The 20,515-nt window shown below is 31.7% G+C and overlaps 1 protein-coding gene across 4 annotated transcripts in view; it reads left to right on the top strand.

The window, feature by feature from the left end:
- Positions 1 to 20,515, top strand: part of LOC118180875 (BAR/IMD domain-containing adapter protein 2-like) — a 259,049-nt gene that overhangs the window by 236,341 nt on the left and 2,193 nt on the right. For all 4 annotated transcript variants that reach the window (XM_035349934.2, XM_035349935.2, XM_085812874.1 and 1 more), the window contains 3 exons: positions 2,565 to 2,757; positions 7,277 to 7,336; positions 15,865 to 15,949. In XM_035349934.2, the coding sequence (XP_035205825.1) occupies positions 2,565 to 2,757; positions 7,277 to 7,336; positions 15,865 to 15,949 (338 nt within the window). The remainder of the gene's footprint in view (positions 1 to 2,564; positions 2,758 to 7,276; positions 7,337 to 15,864; positions 15,950 to 20,515) is intronic.

Here is a 20,515-nt window from a genome sequence, read left to right as displayed (position 1 = left end):
GTCATTGAAAACATTGATGCTGTAACATGCTTGTCTGAGGTTCGAATCCAGCAAGTGGGTTGGCTGCATGGGCATTTTTATAGTTTTCCCCGTGTGTAACATATATACGAGCCAGTTTCCCTTAGAAATTCTCCATGAAGGCATCCTTCCCTTTGGACAGATAGCTCTCGAGGCTTTGCCATAATAACATATGCCAAACCAAACCTATCAAGGTGGTATCATTATGTAAATCATTTCACCTTATCACTTTTGCCCAAATTTTGTGAATAAAGTTTAATTTTTCTTCTGTCCTCTTACTCCAATACGCTTTTGTTGTTTCTCTTGAATTGATTCGGCTCTTTCTCATTGAACTCTGTTTTATAGACTTGTAGGAAATCTTCACCTTGATTGTTGACCTTCAAGGCAAGGTTTTTTCTGAAGACAGAGTACATAAATAATGAAAACATCATCAGTATCAAAGCCCTTAAAATCTCTACTTGCAGTGTAATATGGTCATAATTTATCTGCTTCCAAATTTATGGTCCTTGCTACCAGGCATTATTAATGAGAGTTGAGCAAAAGAAAATATTAAAATATTGCTTCAAGAAATCTCCAAATGTTAATTCTGTACTGGTGATTGTCTCAAAACAATCTTGAAAATTATTTGTTGCCACCTTTTGTTTCTAACTCAAGAGCAGTTCATTAAAGATTTTTTTTTTTTTTTTTTTTTTTTTTTTTGTTGTTGTTGTTGTTGTTGTTGTTCAGATTTACTTTAATTCAGTAAATTTTTATTTAAATCATAGTATGTATTTATATTATATCAATTAAATTATATGTAAAAATCTTAATGCCAAATTGCAACACTGTGGTGGTGTGGTGTATTTAATTATGGCAAAGCACACAAGGGCTATCTGCCTAAAGGGAGGGATGCCTTTCGTGGAGGACTTTCTAAGGGAAACTGGCTCGTATACACGTTACACATGGGGAAAACCACGAAAACGCCCATGCAGCCAGCCCGTTCGCGGGATGCAACACTGTGAGAATTGATTATTTGTGAAGCTGTATGAATGATAAATACATGGGAGTCAGTGTAACACGGTCTACAAACTTTAAAAAGACTACAGTAAAGGTGCTCCTAATGTTAGAGAAATAAAATTTGGAATTATTATACAGTGTGTTTATAGCTTTTAAATCACTTAAAACAATTATAATTTGAAAGATAAAGATCATGTGCTAGGTCAAATAGCAGCACTCTGAAAATTTGCTCTTTGCCAAGTCATGTCAAATAAAATAATATTTTGAGCAGTTGAAGCACTTGCCAGATAAATAACATGGTATCATAATGTAACATAACATCTTAAGAAAACTAGGGAGGTTCACGCATTGATGTTTAGTAGTTTCAAAATACTCCAAACTAATTCATAATAATTGAAAAAGTAAAAATCTGAAAAAGTTAAAAATTGATTAATTTGTCTTCATCTAAGGTGCATTAATTTAAGGCAATAAATTAAAATAAGCCTCTACTTCTGTGATTTATGCAATGAAATAATGCAAAATATAATGTATATAAATTTATCATAAATAGTAACTTTTTAATTGAATAGGAATCTAGAAAACCAAAATATGTTATAGCTGTTTTGCATGTCCACTTGATTAAAATATGCAGTGTAAGTAAATGGGAAAAAAAGAATTCATCCAAGGCATAGTCATGTATGTATTTAAAAATACCTACAAAATCTAAGAAATAATTATAAAGAATTGAGATGTTTAGTTACATAATTTTATTTATCATACTTCTCATTCTGTTCTGTTCATTTAATGTAACAAATTTGATCTAAGATGTATCTTATACCCCTCTCTCAAAAAACATTGGCCTTTGTAATTAAGTGTTTAGGTGCAAATCATAATGCAAGTTTCTTAAATTTTTATGACTTTTTAAAATGTGTCCAAATTTAAGGAACGCTTTGTAGATATGAAATATTTCTTAATATAGGCATTGAAAAAACTTTTGAAATACTTGTGTATAATGCATCTTATGATGCTAATTACATTCATTTCTCTGAGAAAGCTATTCCATTATTTTTATGTGTATTTTAAGAAAACTTTTTATGTTTGAAGAATCAGTGTTGTGTATTTAATTGCATTTTAAATATTAGTAAGTAATTGGTATTATTTCCTTTTTTATGAATTGCTAATTTTTTTTTTATTATGGTTGTTTCCATTTAAATACTCTTTGCAACGAAACTGATGGTTATGAAATCAACTGTTTTTTTTTTTTTTTTTTTTTTTTTTTTTACCTCTTAATTCCTGATGTATGCTTCAAAGAATGTTTTTGCATACATAATTTAGTTTTAGTTTACAGTATTTATTGATTAGTTTCTTTATGAAGCATTTCTATTAAAGTTACACTTTTGCAACAGATAATTATAAACTTTTTCAAAGAATAATTTCATTTACATTTGTTTTTTCATGTTTTTGGGGTTATACATACTTAATTTATAAATGTTCAATTAATATTTAAAAATTTTCATTCATTACGATTTTTTTATCTATAACCATTTGTATTGTTTTTATTTTCATGCTAGATGCTAGTCGAAAGAGGTACAGTCGAGTAATTCAATATAATGGTGATGGACAGACTAGTTATGCCAAAGCACTTTACAATTATGAGCCAACTGGGGATCATCAACTAGCGCTAAGGGAGGGCGATATTATAGAATATATTACTGAAGAAAATACAACTGGCTGGCAATTTGGAGACAATTTAACAACTGGAAGGTATTTTATCATATATTATAGTTGGACAAATCTTTATGTTTCATACTGTAAAGTCTAAATCAGAAATTCAGACTTTTAGTTTTATTTGGATGCTTAGATTAAAAGATCTTTAATGAAAGACCATAGAAAGTACTTTTTTGAGAACCTACTCTCTAAATAAGGAAAACATATCACCACTAGAACTGAAGTATCTGATTTATAAATATTTTCCCTTCCCACATGCACCGAGATGAGTAGATGTCAAAACTGTCAAAATCACATTACTGTACAGATTTGTAATATAATAATTTGCATGTTAGCTGTGAGAAACATTAAAATTACATATAAATACCAGGAATAAAGAGGTGTAGCAAATTGCCTTGAAATTTTATAGTTTCTTCATTTTGAATTTTACTAGATTTTTCAATAGAAATATACTTTGTGGTAATGCTATCTTTGTAATTGTTTATTACTCATGCATTCTTGATACTTAAGATGCTTTTATAAGTTTTGATTTATTTTCATAAGCTCATTTTGTAACATATTTCAGTGAATGCATGTTATGGCAGTTATTTCATTGCTCATGTATCATTTAAGAAAACTGTACTGCATATGCTGGAAAAATTCTGTTCTTATGATTGGTCACAATGCAAATGATGTCTAGATGTTAAGTTACATGACTGACATTTGCATGTAATATTTTCATCAATTTCTTTTCACTCTGTAATTATGTCTAATAAAAAATCTTACATGCCCTTTTTTGAAGATGACAATTCTGTTTTATGGACTAACATAATTATACGGAAGGTCATAATGTAATCATTAAGCAACAATATGCTTGATGCATTGTTATAAAAATTCATCAGTTCCCATTAATAGTAAATGCTTTTATTCTGTAGAGTGTGGGAAAAAAATCACCCCCACCAGAAAAATTATTGCTTGTAATCATGTAGAAATTGCCTGATAAATTATTTCAGAAATTCCAAATGCATTAAATATTAATACTGTACTTTAAATTTTCCAAAAGTTAATGCATACTGTATACAATTTTTAATTTCTTTTCACTCAATAATAATACTTATTTTCTCTCTATATATACATGTTTTAAAAGAAAATTATAAATATATATTCTTGAAAAAGATATATTAATATACTTCGAAATAAAATTTGTTAATTGCACGTTTTAACTCTTCTCTCAATGCTGTGTTATCTAAAATGAAAAAAAAAGTGTGAAATTTCACTTCAATTTAAGTATTCATGTATGAAAAATTTTTTTTCTTTCTTGATAAATGCCAACTGTTTTTGTAAAAGACACAAAATAGTCGTACATTTTTTTTTTAATGTAGGATATTGGACAATTCATTCTCATGTATCCTTATTTCTAAGTTCCATATTTTCAAAATTTAATCTTAAAACAGATTTTTTTTCTTGGGCCAGATTCCCAACAACTTTAATTTTTGTGAAAATTGATATTATCTGATGCTTTTGGAATAATATTTGTATAGTATAAATATATAATTTGTATGAAATATCGAAGAATAGTAACCCTATGTTTACCTGTATGGTTTTAATTCCTTAAGATTTCTTTGATGACTTATATTGTTGTGAACTTCGACTGAATTCATCATTAATAAATATTTATGGAATTAGCAAACATGTGGCCACTGTAATCATCATCCTCTTCCCAAAAAATGTTGCATCATTCGTATTAAATTCACCACTTATCACTGTAGTTATTCTCAAAGTAACACACAAATCATGCTTCATTGCTAATAATAGTTTTTTTATTATATATATATATAATTCTTAGATCATAATACAGTGTTCAAAACTAAATATAAACAAACAGTACATCAGTGTTGCATCAAACCGAAACAGCACGAAAGCATTATCTACCAACGGAGAAATGATATCATCAAAAAAACATATCCAGTCATGAGGATTAATTTGATTTTCCCCAGTATTCGCTACATGATGTGGTTCACTTAGGTGCACACAAGCATTGTGGTTTTCTCTGACTTTTTCTCTGAGGCTCTATTGTTTTCGTTTTGCGTCAGATCGCTCTGAATGTCCGTTTCACTTTTCATACTGTTGCCACCAAATATTATCGCCCTGTATTATATTTGAAGAAATTAAATAATGAAGAATCCTGCTGCAAATATGGGCATCTGGAAGCCCAAATTTAAAATTTGGAATTTGATTTATTACAGATTTCATATATTGTAAAACTTTTATCAAATTTTTTATTAACAAACTCAATGATTTCAAAGGGAGCAGTGGCAATATTGTATATAAAAACCATTTTTATCTCCTGTGCATGAGACTGTATCGTAAAGTCTAAAGATATGCTGAATTTAAAATTATTTTGCGATACTGCTGTTGAGTTGAATTTTATGGTTTAAGTGCAAAGAACATGATATTTAATAAATAAAGGTAACACACACAGCTCCCTTTTGGACGTATTTGTAAATCTGAAACTTTTCAGATTTTCTTTTATTTTTCTCTTTTGAAGTGTTATTGCAGTAGTGTCATGCAGTAGATTTAGAAAAGCACAACCAAATTAGAGCTTTCCTTTTCATGAAAAATTAATTGTATGCATTGAGTGAAAAAAATGTGATTTTTTTTTTTTTTTTTTTTTTTTAATGACAAAAAAATGTTAAATTGTTTTTTTTTCCTGTGGAGAATAATTTGTAGCTTTGCATAACTGTGCCTACATTTTAATGATTCAAGTGTGAGGACTAGCATTTGCAGTAGCTGTGATGCTTCAGGTTAACTTCTCTAAAAGTATCCCATTTTTATAATAAGGCCTCTGTCTGATGCAAATTCAAAAATTTTTACAAAGGTGTGAATAACTACATACGTTAATTATAGCATTCTATAAGTAATCATTTTACATTACTTTTAATTTTTTCTTTATGATATGTATGGAACTATGCCTGAAGTATCGAAAGTCAGGCAATGAAAATCTAATAGCAGGCTATTTTTTTCAAGCCCATGAGAGTGAGCAACACATTTATTCATGGATTCGGAAAATTTCTGAACTCTTCTGCGATAATTTCTGTCTGCACAATTGACAGTGTAGCCTGTAATTTTTCCATAGTATGGTGAAAATTTCATAGATTATGTCTTAGAACTTTTGTATTAGGTTTGTATCAAGTCAGTTCGGAGGCCAACTCATTGTGTTAGAGAAATATTCTTCCATATGTTTTCTGGCCTCAAGGACTTCTAGCATTAATTTATTTGAAAAAGTCTTCAAGTTTCAAAAGTTCTTCATAATTCTGAGGAGGAGATATGAAGAGATAAAAATGATTTGCAAGAATGTTCCCACAATGCACAGCAATCAGTGATTGCTTCAAATAGTTCATAAAGCCAGTATGTAACTCATGAGCATGCTACCACCAAGAACTGTCACTAGCCTACATTGCAAAAAGAAAGAGTCGGTAGTTTCATGGTACTTATACACCCTGTAGTGGCCTGACAGTGTAAAGCATTTGAAATATTGCTCGTTAAACAATAATACCTGACTACATTGTTTTGGTCCATTGTTGATATTATTTATTGCATTTGAAATTAAACCCTTGACTACCAAATCTGAAGGAAGGCATGTAGCAGTAGGCAGTCCTTGAAAAAACATATTATGATTCATCCACACTAAAATTTTCACTGACATCATGTAATATTGACTTTTCAGTAATATTTTATGGCAACTCATGATAGCTGAAGAGAGCTTTGGATTTAATCCCAAATACGATCAATTCACTAGCTAATGTGTTTTTATGTCATCTTACAACAATGAGCCAGCCTACCAGCGGCCGAGCGGTAAAGTCGCTGAACGCTAGTAGTTCGGTCCGAGGTTCGAACCCCGTAAACGGGCTGGCTGCATGGGTTTTTTCGTGGTTTTCCCCATGTGTAATGTGTATACGAGCCAGTTTCTCTTGGAAAGTCCTCCATGAAGGCATCCCTCCTCTTAGGCAGATAGCCCTCGAGGCTTTGACATAATTAAATAACCTAACCTAACCATACAACAATGCTGATTAGCTGTTCATGTCCTGGATCTTGTAAAACAGAGTTCTTGCACAGATTTCTAATATTTCTAAAATCCATGTCTTTGATAATGGTAATTATGACACTCATAATTTATGGTGTGCAGCCATGCCGAATGAACAGCTGTTCTGAATTTCTAATAAGCTACCTGCTGCCGGACCTCCTGAAAGGGAGAGATATGCGTATAGTGAGTTTCAGCGGGAAAATGCAGTCAGCCTCTTGGTTACCTGTTAAGTATTTAGTTTTAATTTATAAGTGTAAAAAACTACTTTTTTTCAAGTTTGTTATTTATCAACTACGTGTGTATTCTTTGAGTTTTGGAAAGGAGGGGGAAATCACCAAATAGATGCATGATGCAACTATTTAGCTACTAGTCTTATTACTTTTGATTTCTCGCTACATTAGTTTAAATATTTTAGTTAAGAGGCATATATGTTGTGTGCATTTTTGAAAAAAAAAAATATTTTTAATAAATGTTAATCATTTATAATTACAGATCAGGATGGTTTCCAGTATCCTACACAGAACCTGTAAAAGATCCTTCAAGATATCTATTGTGAGTATTGCATTTTCAATGATTTCTACTTTTGATAAATTTTATAAATATTTATCTACCCAACTAATTGGTTCTTAATTTTCATTATTTTTGTGTAATCTTTTGAATGCTGTAAATAATTTTTTTAAATTCTTTTCTATAATTTCCTCTGGATTTTTTTTTTTTTTAATATATATCCAAATTCTGGCTGCAGTTGCTCATTATTTGCAGTTTTTTTCTCTTAGGGGCTACCTGCAGTGTAGCTACCAAAATGTGAACCAGGTCTGGCCCATCCAATCTGGCCCAAAGGGTGATTTCAATGGCCATTGAACCTGGTCCACTCCAACCACAAACGAGAGCGGCCACTGAGCCGACCATGCCCCAAACAAGCCCAGAGAAGCCAAAACCCAGAATCCGAGTAACTAAAAACGCTAGTTAACAGAAATCATAGAAATAAAAATAAGACGGTAGTCTTTTACAATACTGCCTCTTAACAGCACAAAAGGAAAGCTAGAAGAACAAAAATAATTAAACAAATAAAATTAGTGTTAATAAAACTAAACATAAAATAAGGAATGAGTACATAACACAACATATAAACACATAAATGGTTGCAAACTGAATGAAGAACACCAACAGCAACACAGAAAATGACAAAGGACAAACCTCAAACGTAAATAACCCACTGCCAGTTGCTTATTGTTTAAAACCCTAACAATATCTGGACGAAAACTACGAAATTCATTAAAACTATCTAGAGCATTATTCCAACTAATTTTATATTGTGATCTTATTTGTGAAAAAAGGAGAGTCTTTGAGAATGTGATGCGTGTCACCAACTTCATTACATATCAAACACATGGTATTTGTTTGAATATTAAATCTAGCGAGATAGCCCGGGAAGCGCCCGTGACCAGTCAGGAATTGATTAATATGTATATTAGAAATAGGTAATCATTTTTTATGTTTTTGTAAATGAAAATGGGCTAAATAGTTTTTTCTTTTATCTGAAATTGACCAAGAATCATTCCATTTAGAAAAATAATATTTATAAATATTAGTACATACAATTCTTTTTGAAGCTTGGGCACAGGCAGTTCCCGTGCGATCTCCCAGAGCAGCATCCTTAGTGAGGACATCAACCCTCTCATTCCCCATATAACCACAATGTGTCTTAATCCAATTCAAATATATATTATGTTTCCTAATTATAATTTATAAATTTTAAAGTCATAAATTAAAATATTATTGGAATCTGCCACACCCAACGCCTCCAACGATGACATGTAGAAATCATGTTTGTCAGGAAACTTTTGTTTATTAACCCATTTTATAGAAAATAGGAGGGCAGTGAGCTCTACTTGAAAGACTGAGTTATATTGATCAAGTTTAATCTTCTCACTATAAATTTCAATTCCAAAATAAAATACAACAAAAGCAGAGCCCATGCCCCCCTCAATACAAGAACCTTCCATATAAATTTCAAATTCTCTAATATCATCATAATAAACACCATATGGAATAATGAACCTATCACTTGGATGTACAAGATTATAATTAAATTTAGCAAAAGCTGATAAAAATCAAGTATATCCATTATCATAGCTAAGAAAATCAATTAAACCATTTCGTAAACGTGCTTTATCATAATAGTATTGATAGAGGATGGAGAGTGGTGGTATTCCCGCCAAAACGCACATCAATTCATTAGATTCTATAGGAAACTATGAATAAGCAATATCAGCCAGCTCTGTTGGACCAAGTCCAGCTTCATTCTTAGTCTAATGAGCTCTCCAGCCCTGGAGCCCCATGCACAAATTCCATACATAATAATTGGTAAAAAGAAATTTTTATAAAGAGATTTCAATATATCAATTTTAAGAGATAAAATTCGAAATGAGAACTTATTTACAGAAAATCTCAAAAAACCATCGCATCTCTTCTAGATACAATTAAAATGATCAATAAAATTCAATTTTTCATTAATACAAATTCTCAAGTATTTAAGACTTCGAACAGTTTTTTTAATTTTTACCTTTCAGACGAAATTTTGGGGAACGAACATGGCGACCCGCTTTTGGAAAGAACAGAAATTGTGTTTTTGACTCATCAATCAGCATTTTTTCTCTCTCACACCAGTTATCCAAAGTAGTTAAGAACATATCAAATTTAATTTCCATTTTTTTCAAGGGAATCTGCATGTAACAAAATGGTGTGCACTTGATTCCTGATGTCCTTTGTACCAATTAAAGTGATTCCTCTTTTGTTTTGATGGCATAGAGACCTTTTTCATTAAGCCTTCTCCATACAGTCTGAAGTGATGCAGCCAACAATTCCATTGGTACCTCCAAGCTCTGAAATGTATACTGGCATTTATTGTCAGATATTAGCCCTGAGAAGCAGTTGTTATTCATTTACAACTTTGTATACCAGCTTCCTTATGGCAAATTCAGAGTTCTGAAATTGTTTCCATAGTGCAGAGACCATCTGTCACACGTTTGATTGCTTTCTTGTTTTCTGTCCTGCTTCTAAATGGCTGATGATTCGTCACTTCACAGGTTCTTCGAAATAATACTTTGGAGCTAAGAAATCCATACTGAATCCTTATACACTGAAATCAAATGCTATATTGGAGAAATTCACTCAGGTACTCACTTTGTGCAGAACACTTTATATACCTTTTGTTGAAAAATAAATAAGAGGGGGGTGTATATCAGATTGGGTAAGGTTTATTTAAGATAATAAAAAAGATGCAAACAAGGATCTAGATAACATCAGGGACCTAAAGAACTGCATAATAAAATGCAGCCAACAACAATTACAACTAGTCTGAACTAACTGACTGTGTCCTTATTTATACTTGTACGTGAATAAACTGGCTTTATAAGATTGGGGACTTGGAAGTGAGTTGGACATGTTTTACATGCTGTTTTGTCAACTGAAAGAAAGCTATAGAATTCGAAATGGAGTGTGTAATTACTTAGCTTTTACATTCTACAATATGTGAATCTTGGATCAAAAAGTATGTAAGCAGGCTCAGACTGGTCGAAGAAATGGGAAGATTGTAAAGTTGTTGATAAGTGCAAAATGCATTTATCATGAACTGTTGATGGGTTGTATGGAGAGGTTCCAATACACCTTAATTGTGAAGTTGTTGATAAGTGCAAAATGCATTTATCATGAACTGTTGATGGTTGTATAGAGATAGAATACACCTTAATAAGGCATGATCTTTCTATGGAATCAACAATAATTCTCTTGTTTGTTGGCAATTCCGGTGTATTTCTCTACAAATTCCAATTAATTATTACCAAAAAAGCACACATTTGCTTTCTAAATGTTGCTTAAATTTCCTAGAAAATAATTTTCATATATATTCTGTATTATTTTATTAAATTAAATATTATCTTTGCAGCAATAGTGCAGAATTAAATTTTAAAATTTACAAAAGTTTTTCTTTATTCTTCACTATATTGTTAGTTTGGTACATTTATATTTACCGTATTGGCAACACCAAGCTCTCTTCTCTGTGTGCGAGCTATGGATGCCGAAGTAATGTTGTGCACGTGTTGTTGAGTTTCAATAAAAAATGTGAAAAGATACGTTTCTTATTTTTCGATTTGCTCTTCATATGATATCGATTTATTTAACATGGTAGCAGTTCTCGTGGTTTGTGAATATGAATGAAGAATTTAGTAGTTATAATTTGTTTTAAAAGTTACCGGTACTAGCGTAAAAATGGCATGTACAAGAAGCAGCGATATCGGCATACCGCTATTTGATGGTTCAGACTATTTTAATTGGAAAGTGCGTATGATGAAATTTCTTCAATTTAAAAAGTGTAAAGATGTGGTTCAGCGAAAAGTCAGTGAAAATGATGACGTGGAAAAATGGGAAGAAAAGGATATACAAGCTACAAATTACATTTACGGCGCCATAACAAACAAGCAATTGGAATACATTCACGAGTGTGAGACTGCATTTGATATAATTACGAAATTTGATGCAATGTATTTAAAAACTTCAACATCTCTACAAATTGTTTGTTGAAATAACTTAGAATGTGTGAAATTAAAAAATTATCCTGATGTAAATATATTTTTCGATGATTTTGAGAAGTATGTGAACGAACTGAAACATGCCGGCGCCACCGTGACTGAACAAGAAAAATTGAACTATATGCTAAGAGCATTACCTTCAAATTACAGTCACATTGGTGACTTAGTAGATGTATTACCAGAGAAGGACAGAACAGTCGATTACCTAAAGAGCAAAATCAAATCAAAATTACTTGAAGAGAAAAATGATTATGAAGATTGTGCTCCAGCAGAAAAATCAAATGCGTTCAAAATTGAAACAAGCAAATCGGGCCCACAAGGGAATGTCTGTTTTAACTGTGGAAAACCTGGTCACATTAAAAAGAATTGTTGGCATGTCCATCAAAGGAACTATCGTTGTAATGGCTCCACTAATTATCGCGGTCGAAGTTCTTCAAACAATCGAGGACGTAGTCGTGCTTTTAGTGGACATCGTGAACGTGGAACATACTCTAATCAGAGAATAAACACTCATCAAGGCAATAGTTTTCACACCACTGTTATCGAAAGTAACATGACAAGTTCCAGTGCGAATATTGTGAAAAATAAAAATGAAATCAATTGGTTACTGGATAGCGGATGCACAGACCACATTATAAACAGTGATGAATATTTCAAAGAGCAAGTCACTTTGAAGGATCCTATTCAAGTGAAAGTCAGTGACGGAAGGATTTTGAAAGCTACAAAGGTTGGCAATATAATAGTTTCTTTTCCTGTATATAACTCTGAATCTATTGTAACATTGAAGAATGTATTTTATGTAAAAGAAATGAAAGCAAATTTATTAAGTTATTCAAAGATTACTGATAATCATAAAATAGTTTCAAAAGAAAAGTTTTCTAAAATATATGATGTCAATGGTTCATTAGTAGCAGTAGCAAAGAAAGAAGAAAGATTATATAAAGTAAAGAGTTATGTTAAAAATAGTAAAATATTTGCAAATTTGACCAACAATAAGTTAACGTTAAAAGAAAAATTGCACCGTTCTTTTGGACATGTAAATTTTAAATATCTGGATATTATGTGCAAAGATCAGCTATTAGAAGGAATCCCTAAAGAAATAGAAACCAAATATATGAAGTGTGCCATATGTATTGAAAATAAAATGCACAATTTACCATTCAAGAATAATAGAAGAAAAGCAGAAGATATTCTGGAGATTATACATACAGATGTAAATGGACCTCACAGAACAATTGGATGTAATGGTGAGAAATACTTTGTGAGTTTTATTGATGATTATAGCAAGTTGGCAAAAATTTATTGTATCAAATCTAAGGATCAAGTCTCTGATTGCTTAATTGAATATGTAAATGAAATTCAAAATTTAACAGGGAAGACTATCAAAGAACTAAGATGTGATAATGGTAGTGAATATATGAATAGCAAGATATACAAATTTGCAAGAGAAAAAGGTTTCAAGATAAAGTCATGCCCACCATATGTACACAAATTAAATGGTACTGCTGAGCGTTACAACAGAACTATAATGGATATGGCAAGATGTCTTTTAGCCGAAGCAAAAGTTGACAGACGTTACTGGCCTGAAGTAATTAAAGCTGCTGCTTATTTGAAAAACAGGACATTAACAAATACTATTGTAAAGAAGACACCATATGAAATATTTTTCAATAGGAAACCATCTGCTAATGAATTGAAATTATATGGAAGTAGAGTGTATGTAAGAATACCAGAAGAAAAGAGAAAGTCTAAGTGGGATAAAAAGGCTGAATTTGGAATTTTACTTGGGTATACAGAAGTTGGATATAGAGTTTCGATGAATAACAGAATAATAGTTGCCAGACATGTTGATATTATTGAAGAAGACATAATGTGTGTAGGTTGTGATGATGAAGATAAGAATGATGATACAAATAAGAAAAATGAACCTCAAGAAGTGTTGTGTGAATCGAGTAATGATAACTCCAAGGACAGTGTGATAAATGAAGATGAAACAAAAGTGGAATGAGACCAAGAAGGCAAATCAAACCACCAGTTCGATTTCGTGAAGAATTCGGGTACTACTGTGTTAGTGCAAATTTTTGTGATGCTACAGTTCCAGGTAACTTTGAGGAGGCAACAACATGCAGTGAGGCTGGACATTGGAAAGAGGCAATGGACAGTGAAATGAACAGTCTTGTTAAAAATAGCACTTGGACACTAGTGACTAAACCAGAGGATAAAGCAATTCTAGATGTGAAGTGAGTATTCAAAAGAAAACCAGGTAATGTTTTTAAAGCTAGATTAGTGGTTCGAGGTTTTCAGCAAAAAGATAGTATTGAGGACACTTACTCCCCTGTCATCAAGATGCAAACCTTAAAATTGTTACTTTCATATTCCTGTCAGTATAATTTAAATATTCATCAAATGGATGTTGAGACTGCCTTTTTAAATGATTATGTTGTGTCTGAGGTTTATGTTAAACAGCCACAAGGCTATAATGATAATTCGAATAGAGTGTATAAATTAAAGAAAGCACTATATGGGTTGAAAGAAAGCCCTCGTGCTTGGTATGAGTGCTTTAACGAGTATATTGAGAGTCTAGGATTTCGTAGAAGGAAATATGATTATTGTCTTTATGTAAAATCTGAAAATGATGTATTTGTATATATTATTTTATTTGTTGATGATTTTTTGATATGTTGCAGAGATACTCGGGTAATTAATGATATTAAGGAACAACTTCATAAAAAATTTAAAATGAAGGATTTAAATAAAGTAAAAAGCTACATTGGAATTGATATTGAATATGATAATGAGAAAAGTAATATCTTAACACTGAGTCAGGAAAATTATATTGTATCTTTAGCTAAACTGTATGGTATTGAAAATTCAAAGCTTTATGATACACCAATGGAGACTAATCTTAAACTAAGCCAATCTAATTTAAATCAAAATGTCAAATATAGAAATCTAATAGGAGCACTCTTGTATATTTATTAGTCATGGTACTAGACCAGACATATCTTTCAGCATAAATTATTTAAGTAGATTTCAAAATTGTTATGATGAGACACATTTCAAATATGCTTTGAGAGTTTTAAAGTATTTGTACTTAACAAAACATCTAAAATTAACCTATAGTAAAAATCTTAAAACTGATATTATGAATTGTTATGTTGATGCTGATTGGGCAGGTGATATTGTTGACAGAAAGTCAACTACTGGGTTTGTTATTGAATTATTTGGTAATCCAATTTACTGGAAATCCAAAAAGCAAAATTGTGTGACAAAATCTTCCACTTTTGCCGAATATATTGCTCTATCTGAGGCTGTGACAGAAATTAATTTCTTGAAAAATGTTGTGAATGATGTTTTTGCTGATATAACTCACCCCATTAAAATTTATGAAGATAATTCAGGAGCTTTGGCCATTGCTAATTATGGGAACTTCACTAAAAATTCAAAACACATAGAAGTTCAATATCATTATGTTCACGAAAATGTTCAAAATGGAGTAATTGAAATTGTAAAGATTGATTCAGAATCAAATATTGCAGATATCTTTACTAAGTCTTTAGGAAAGATTAAATTTATGAAATTTAGGGAAGGTTTGAAATTGAAATAAATTTTGTGTACTGTTTATTTAAGTGATGTTTATTTAAATATATTTGCTTGAAATGAAATAGATTTTGGTAATGTCCTTATGTAAACTAAATTGTGTTTAACTTTGATTTTAACATTTAAGTTAATGAAAGAAACTTTTTTTAAAAATAATTTGTGTTAAGTGTTGAATGTTATTGTTTATATCTATGCTTAATTGTAAATGGTAAAGATGAAAAGATTGCTTATATCTATGTTTGTTTGTAATTAGTAAATATAAATGTAAGGAGGCGTGTTAGTTTGGTACATTTATATTTACCGTATTGGCAACACCAAGCTCTCTTCTCTGTGTGCGAGCTATGGATGCCGAAGTAATGTTGTGCACGTGTTGTTAAGTTTCAATAAAAAATGTGAAAAGATACGTTTCTTATTTTTCGATTTGCTCTTCATATGATATCGATTTATTTAACATATATATATATATTAAAGAAAATATTTACTATGAACATGCAGTATAAATTAGTTGGGTAAGGAGTTGAGCTGTATCATTTCGTTTGGATTATTTATTGGAGGAATTTAAAAGGCTTTAGATATTATTTTTTATTGCTAATAGGGATATAATGGTTAACAACTGTATTTGGTTAAAACTGTGTTGTATTCACTGAGAATTAGTTGTTGGGAAGAGAGTTCGGAAGTTTTCTAATAAATTTTATGTGAATTGTGAATATGTGAAATTGCTTTACACTCATATATTTATCTCAAGTTGAGGTTGCATTGTATTATTATTAGTTCTATAGATCATTGTAATCATATGATAATGATCATTGTAATTATTAGCTAAATATATGTATTGAACAAGCTGTTAAAATTTGATTGCTGTTATTGATGAAAAGTTATTAATTTTCTTAGGAATGGAGGCTGTCCAAATGTAAATCCACCACCTCCTCCACCTGCCACTATAGGATCAGTGAGGTCAAAACTGAGTAATCCACAGGTAATTTCCTCTGTAACATCTTATACAGACCATATATTGAATACCTGAATAATTAGCATATATTTCTGAAATGTAAAAAGAACAAGCTGCTTAAAATTCAGAAGTTCACCTCACAAGGATGTTTGGAAGTTCATAGATTGAATCAGTACTGTTTGACTCACAAGTTTCATTAGAAGTACCATCTTCAAAAATTAATTTATTATTAAATTTTCTATTCTTTGCCTTTTAAAAGCTGTAATACTAGTTTTTATATCCTTAATTTATAACTGTTTGTGAGAAAAAAAATATTTATCGGAAAATTACTTATTCTTTGATTGCAGAGTGTATTAAAATATTAAAAGATATGTCAACTTCCTGAAATCAAAATATATGAAGCTTAATTTTAGGGTACTATAGAACATTATTTTTTAAATACTAAGCAAATGAGAATAGTACCCAAGTAATTGTTCTTTTTGCTGCTGCTGAGTTTTTAGTGCATTCTGGGTTACTTCAACATTTATTTTTATCCAGTGAAATGCTTTTCATTTGAGCAAATATCTATCCATTCATGGGGAGACTGAATAAAATTATTTAATGCATGCGATTTATTGGGAATAATATTTAACATATTCATTTTCTCAGCATAAAAGGAAAAAATTGATCATGGATCCTTATTTTATTCACAAAATGCGAATCCATTCCTTTTTGTTATCTAGGAATCTGTGTGTTGCGTAGTTTTCTTAAGCATCCCCTTCACTTCTAGTGTCTTTTCTTCCAGTGCTTTTCATGATGATTTTTATAATCCATTACTGCTGTTTTGACTTGTTTGTCATGTTTCAATGAACTTGTCTGAAAAGATTATATTGGACAGTAGTGTGACATTCATTGACATACTGGCAGGAAAAAAGCCATTTTCAAATTTCTTTCACTCAATTTAAATTAGATTAAAAATTTCCAGGGTAGAAAAGAGTAAATCATTTCAAATATTGTTAATTTAACAGTAAAATTAGGATCCAAGTCCATCCTATGGATGGTGCAGAATATTTTAGGTCATTAATGCGAAGAATTTTATAATAATGTTTATTGCCTAAGAATTTTACAGACATCTACTAACGAAGATTTCCATTTAAATGGTATAAACTCAACATGTTGTTTAAAGAAACTGGTTAGTTATGTTTTACTGGCAGCGACTCTGTGGAGAACTCTTTATTATTATTTGTCCACTGATCCAAAAGAGGGCGCTGCCAGCTTTCTCTCTCTCGTCCTGTAGGAGAAAATTCGGACTGCTCCCTCATTCTGTTCCTGATGGCCGTCAGTGAAGCACGAGCTCACCTCTCTTCTGCCTCGTGTTGTCTGCATAGCAGATATTACGACTTTCATGCCTTTTTGCTTTTACTACCTATAAAATGCGTATGTTGTATGATCTGCATCCAATGTTATTTTGTGACTAGTGAACATATGTATCCTTTCTTGCTTTTATAGAAATGATAATGTCACTGATCCAAGTTATCATCATTTTATCTGCATCAACAACACACGTCACCAAAACTGGCATCCATAATTTATGACCATAACTTGACATGTGGTAATTATACACAGAGATGGATTAACCATTAACCCCTTGAGGACCTGTGCACAGAAAAAAAAGTACAGCCACAGAACCTAACCCCCCCCCAAATGGAATGTCGCCACCGGCCCATGCATTTTGAGCAGTTAAGCCTACTTTTACAAAAAAATTCATATAAAATCAGCATTTTAATATAATGACTTCAATTTTTGAATTTACGTTCTTAATATGTATTATAATATAAATAATATCACATTAATGGAAATTAATCAAACATGCAAGATACTAAAATTATAACTATATGCATGAAAACAAATACTATACACATGAAATCAAAATTACAAATGCCAAATGTAAAAGAAAATTAGGCAATAATTAAATTAGGTAATTAAATTCCAATTTAATAATTTTGTTGTGTGTGGAGTAATTCAAAACACAGGACAATGGTGGCTTTATTCGCCGAGCATATGCAGAGCAAGTAAGATGCATCACACATCGGGAAAGCTGATGTCTTTTCCCTTCTGTAATCATGCTGTAAAGTCAACTGGTTTTAATTAACGATGAAAGGTCTATGTTAAGTTTTAAAATAAATATAAAAAAGGACAACTTGTAGAGACATTAGGTATTTTTGGAAATAGAAGAGATGAAAAATATGCAATGCCTTCGCCGGGAATCGAACCGCAGACCTCTGGAGTACCGGCCCAGCGTGCAAACCACTACACCATGAAGGCGCGCTAGGAAAGCGGAATAAATACCTTATATACTCCCCTTTTTATAGGGTAACTGAGGTTTTTAGGGGACCCAGTCACCAAATCCTGGGTCTGGAGAATCCTCATTCAAACACCCTTTTAGTTTGGGTGCAACTGTAGAGACATTAGGTATTTTTGGGAGCAGGATAGATGAAAAATTAACAAACGCATTCGCCGGGAATCGAATCACAGACCTCTGAAATACTGGCTCAGTGCGTTGACCACTACATCACGAAGGCACGTTAGGGAAGACCCTTTTAAAGGGCGACTGAGGTTTTTAGGGGACCTAGTCACCAAATCCTGGGTGCAGAGAATCATCATCCAACACCCTTTTAGTTTGGGCGCCACTGTAGAGATATTAGGTATTTTTTGGAAGCAGGTAAGATGAAAAATTGAGCAAATGCCTTTGCTGGGAAACGAATCATGAACCTGTGGAATACAGGCCCAGCATGCAGAACCACTGCACCACGAAGGAATGCTAGGAAGGGTGGAGAATTTTCCATCATGGAAAATTAACCTTTTAACTGTCAAGTTATTTTGATGATTTGAGTGCATAAATTGTCAATTTTTTCTTATTCCAAAAATGAAAATTTGCCTCGCAGTCAAAAAAAAAAAAAAAAAAAAAAAAAAGCTGCGCACTTTGAACTTTAACCGCTATCCTTTAAAACATTCAGTAAAGTCCTGCCATCTGTTGAATTGAAGCCGAAATAAACTTCTCACGATATAAATTCGGGTATAACAATACGATGAACTCAAAAAAAATTAGCCCGAGTAATGTTCGGGCTTGACATTTTGGAATACCAGTGCTGTGTCTGAGGTTATTTCGGGCATGACAGTTAATAGATTAAAACATTGAGCTTGATGCATGTCCCCACATTCTAATAATGAAAAACGAAAAGAATAAAAACAAAGACAACATACACACACACACACACACACACACACACACACAAAAAAAAAAAAAAAAAAAAAAAAAAAATTCATAACGAAATAAGCTCGTTGGTGTCCCTTTAACTTTAAGAGCTTTGATTCCCAGTGTGTATGCACCAAAACAATCTATTAAAACCAGAAGCGATCATACATGAAGATCAAAAGCCACATGACTTAACCCATGTGAAAGCTGTTAACATTTAGCACCATCTACTGGCATTTAAAAATGGGGGGGGGGAATCATTCCATTGTCAAGTTACGCATATGGGGATGCTGGGCTGAAGAGGTTGATTGGAGCACTTCACGTACAAGTGATGCTTTGCTGGTAAGAGTGGAATCATTGCCTCACATGTAATGCTACGTAAGTCCTGAATGCGTTAAGCAGTATAAGCTTGTGCTTAGGGCGTCAAAGGAAAGGAGCACTAAAAGAAGGTCCTTAGATATTCAAGAAAGGAGGCACCAGAAGATTTTCCATAGTCTGTTCTACTATGGAATGTATGGTGCAACTAAACTAAAACAGATAGAGAGGAGTGAAGAAAACACTGCTGTAAAGATACATATCGGGGGACCCAAATCTTTTTAGTGCTTAGGGCATTTAATCCAACACTAGACATTGAAATTGTATACCTTATGTACTTCCATTAAGATAATTTTAGGAGATTATGTATGTGCCACCCATCTGCCAGACAGTATAATAATCATGCAGCCACTGACTTCTTCCAGTCTTTCATCTCATCTTCCTGTCACCTGATAGATAATGGAAGCTTTTTTATTTTTATTTATTTATTTATTTATAAATTTTAAGGGATATGTTTACAGCAACAAATTAAATTTATTGAGCGATTGAAACTTATATTGTGCAGCTTCCTTCTCCACCCCTACTGATTTTTACCATACTCATTAAATTTATTTTATTTGAACTGTCTTAGTATGTAGAGTTTGTAGAACTTTTTATAAAGATTCAACCAGCGTTTAAATCAGTAATATTTGTATTTAATTTAGTTTTACATGAATAAATGATATGTTACTAAGTTTATCTACGTGATAGAATGTTTAAAAATTATTAGTTATATTTTCATTGTATTTAAAAGTATTGATAAATAAAACCTATTCTAATTATGAAAATGTTAGAATAAAATTTAAATTAAATTAGCTAATAAACATAAAACTTAGAATACCTAATTAAATATTGATACATATGCATTATAATGTGAATTTAATTCACTTTGGTGTTCTTTTGAAATGGCGTCACTGTGCAGCAGGATTTTGTACAAAAACCTCGCGATTTTTTCATATGTCATAATGGATATCTATGGGAACCTCAATGGTTCTTTTATTTTA

The sequence above is a fragment of the Stegodyphus dumicola genome, chromosome 3 (genome assembly GCF_044657685.1).
Source record: "Stegodyphus dumicola isolate Sdum_Otavi_A_Nest chromosome 3, ASM4465768v1".
Taxonomy (NCBI): Eukaryota; Metazoa; Arthropoda; class Arachnida; order Araneae; family Eresidae; genus Stegodyphus; species Stegodyphus dumicola.
Note: the sequence above shows the minus strand (reverse complement) of the source record. Positions and strands in the feature narration are given on the sequence as shown.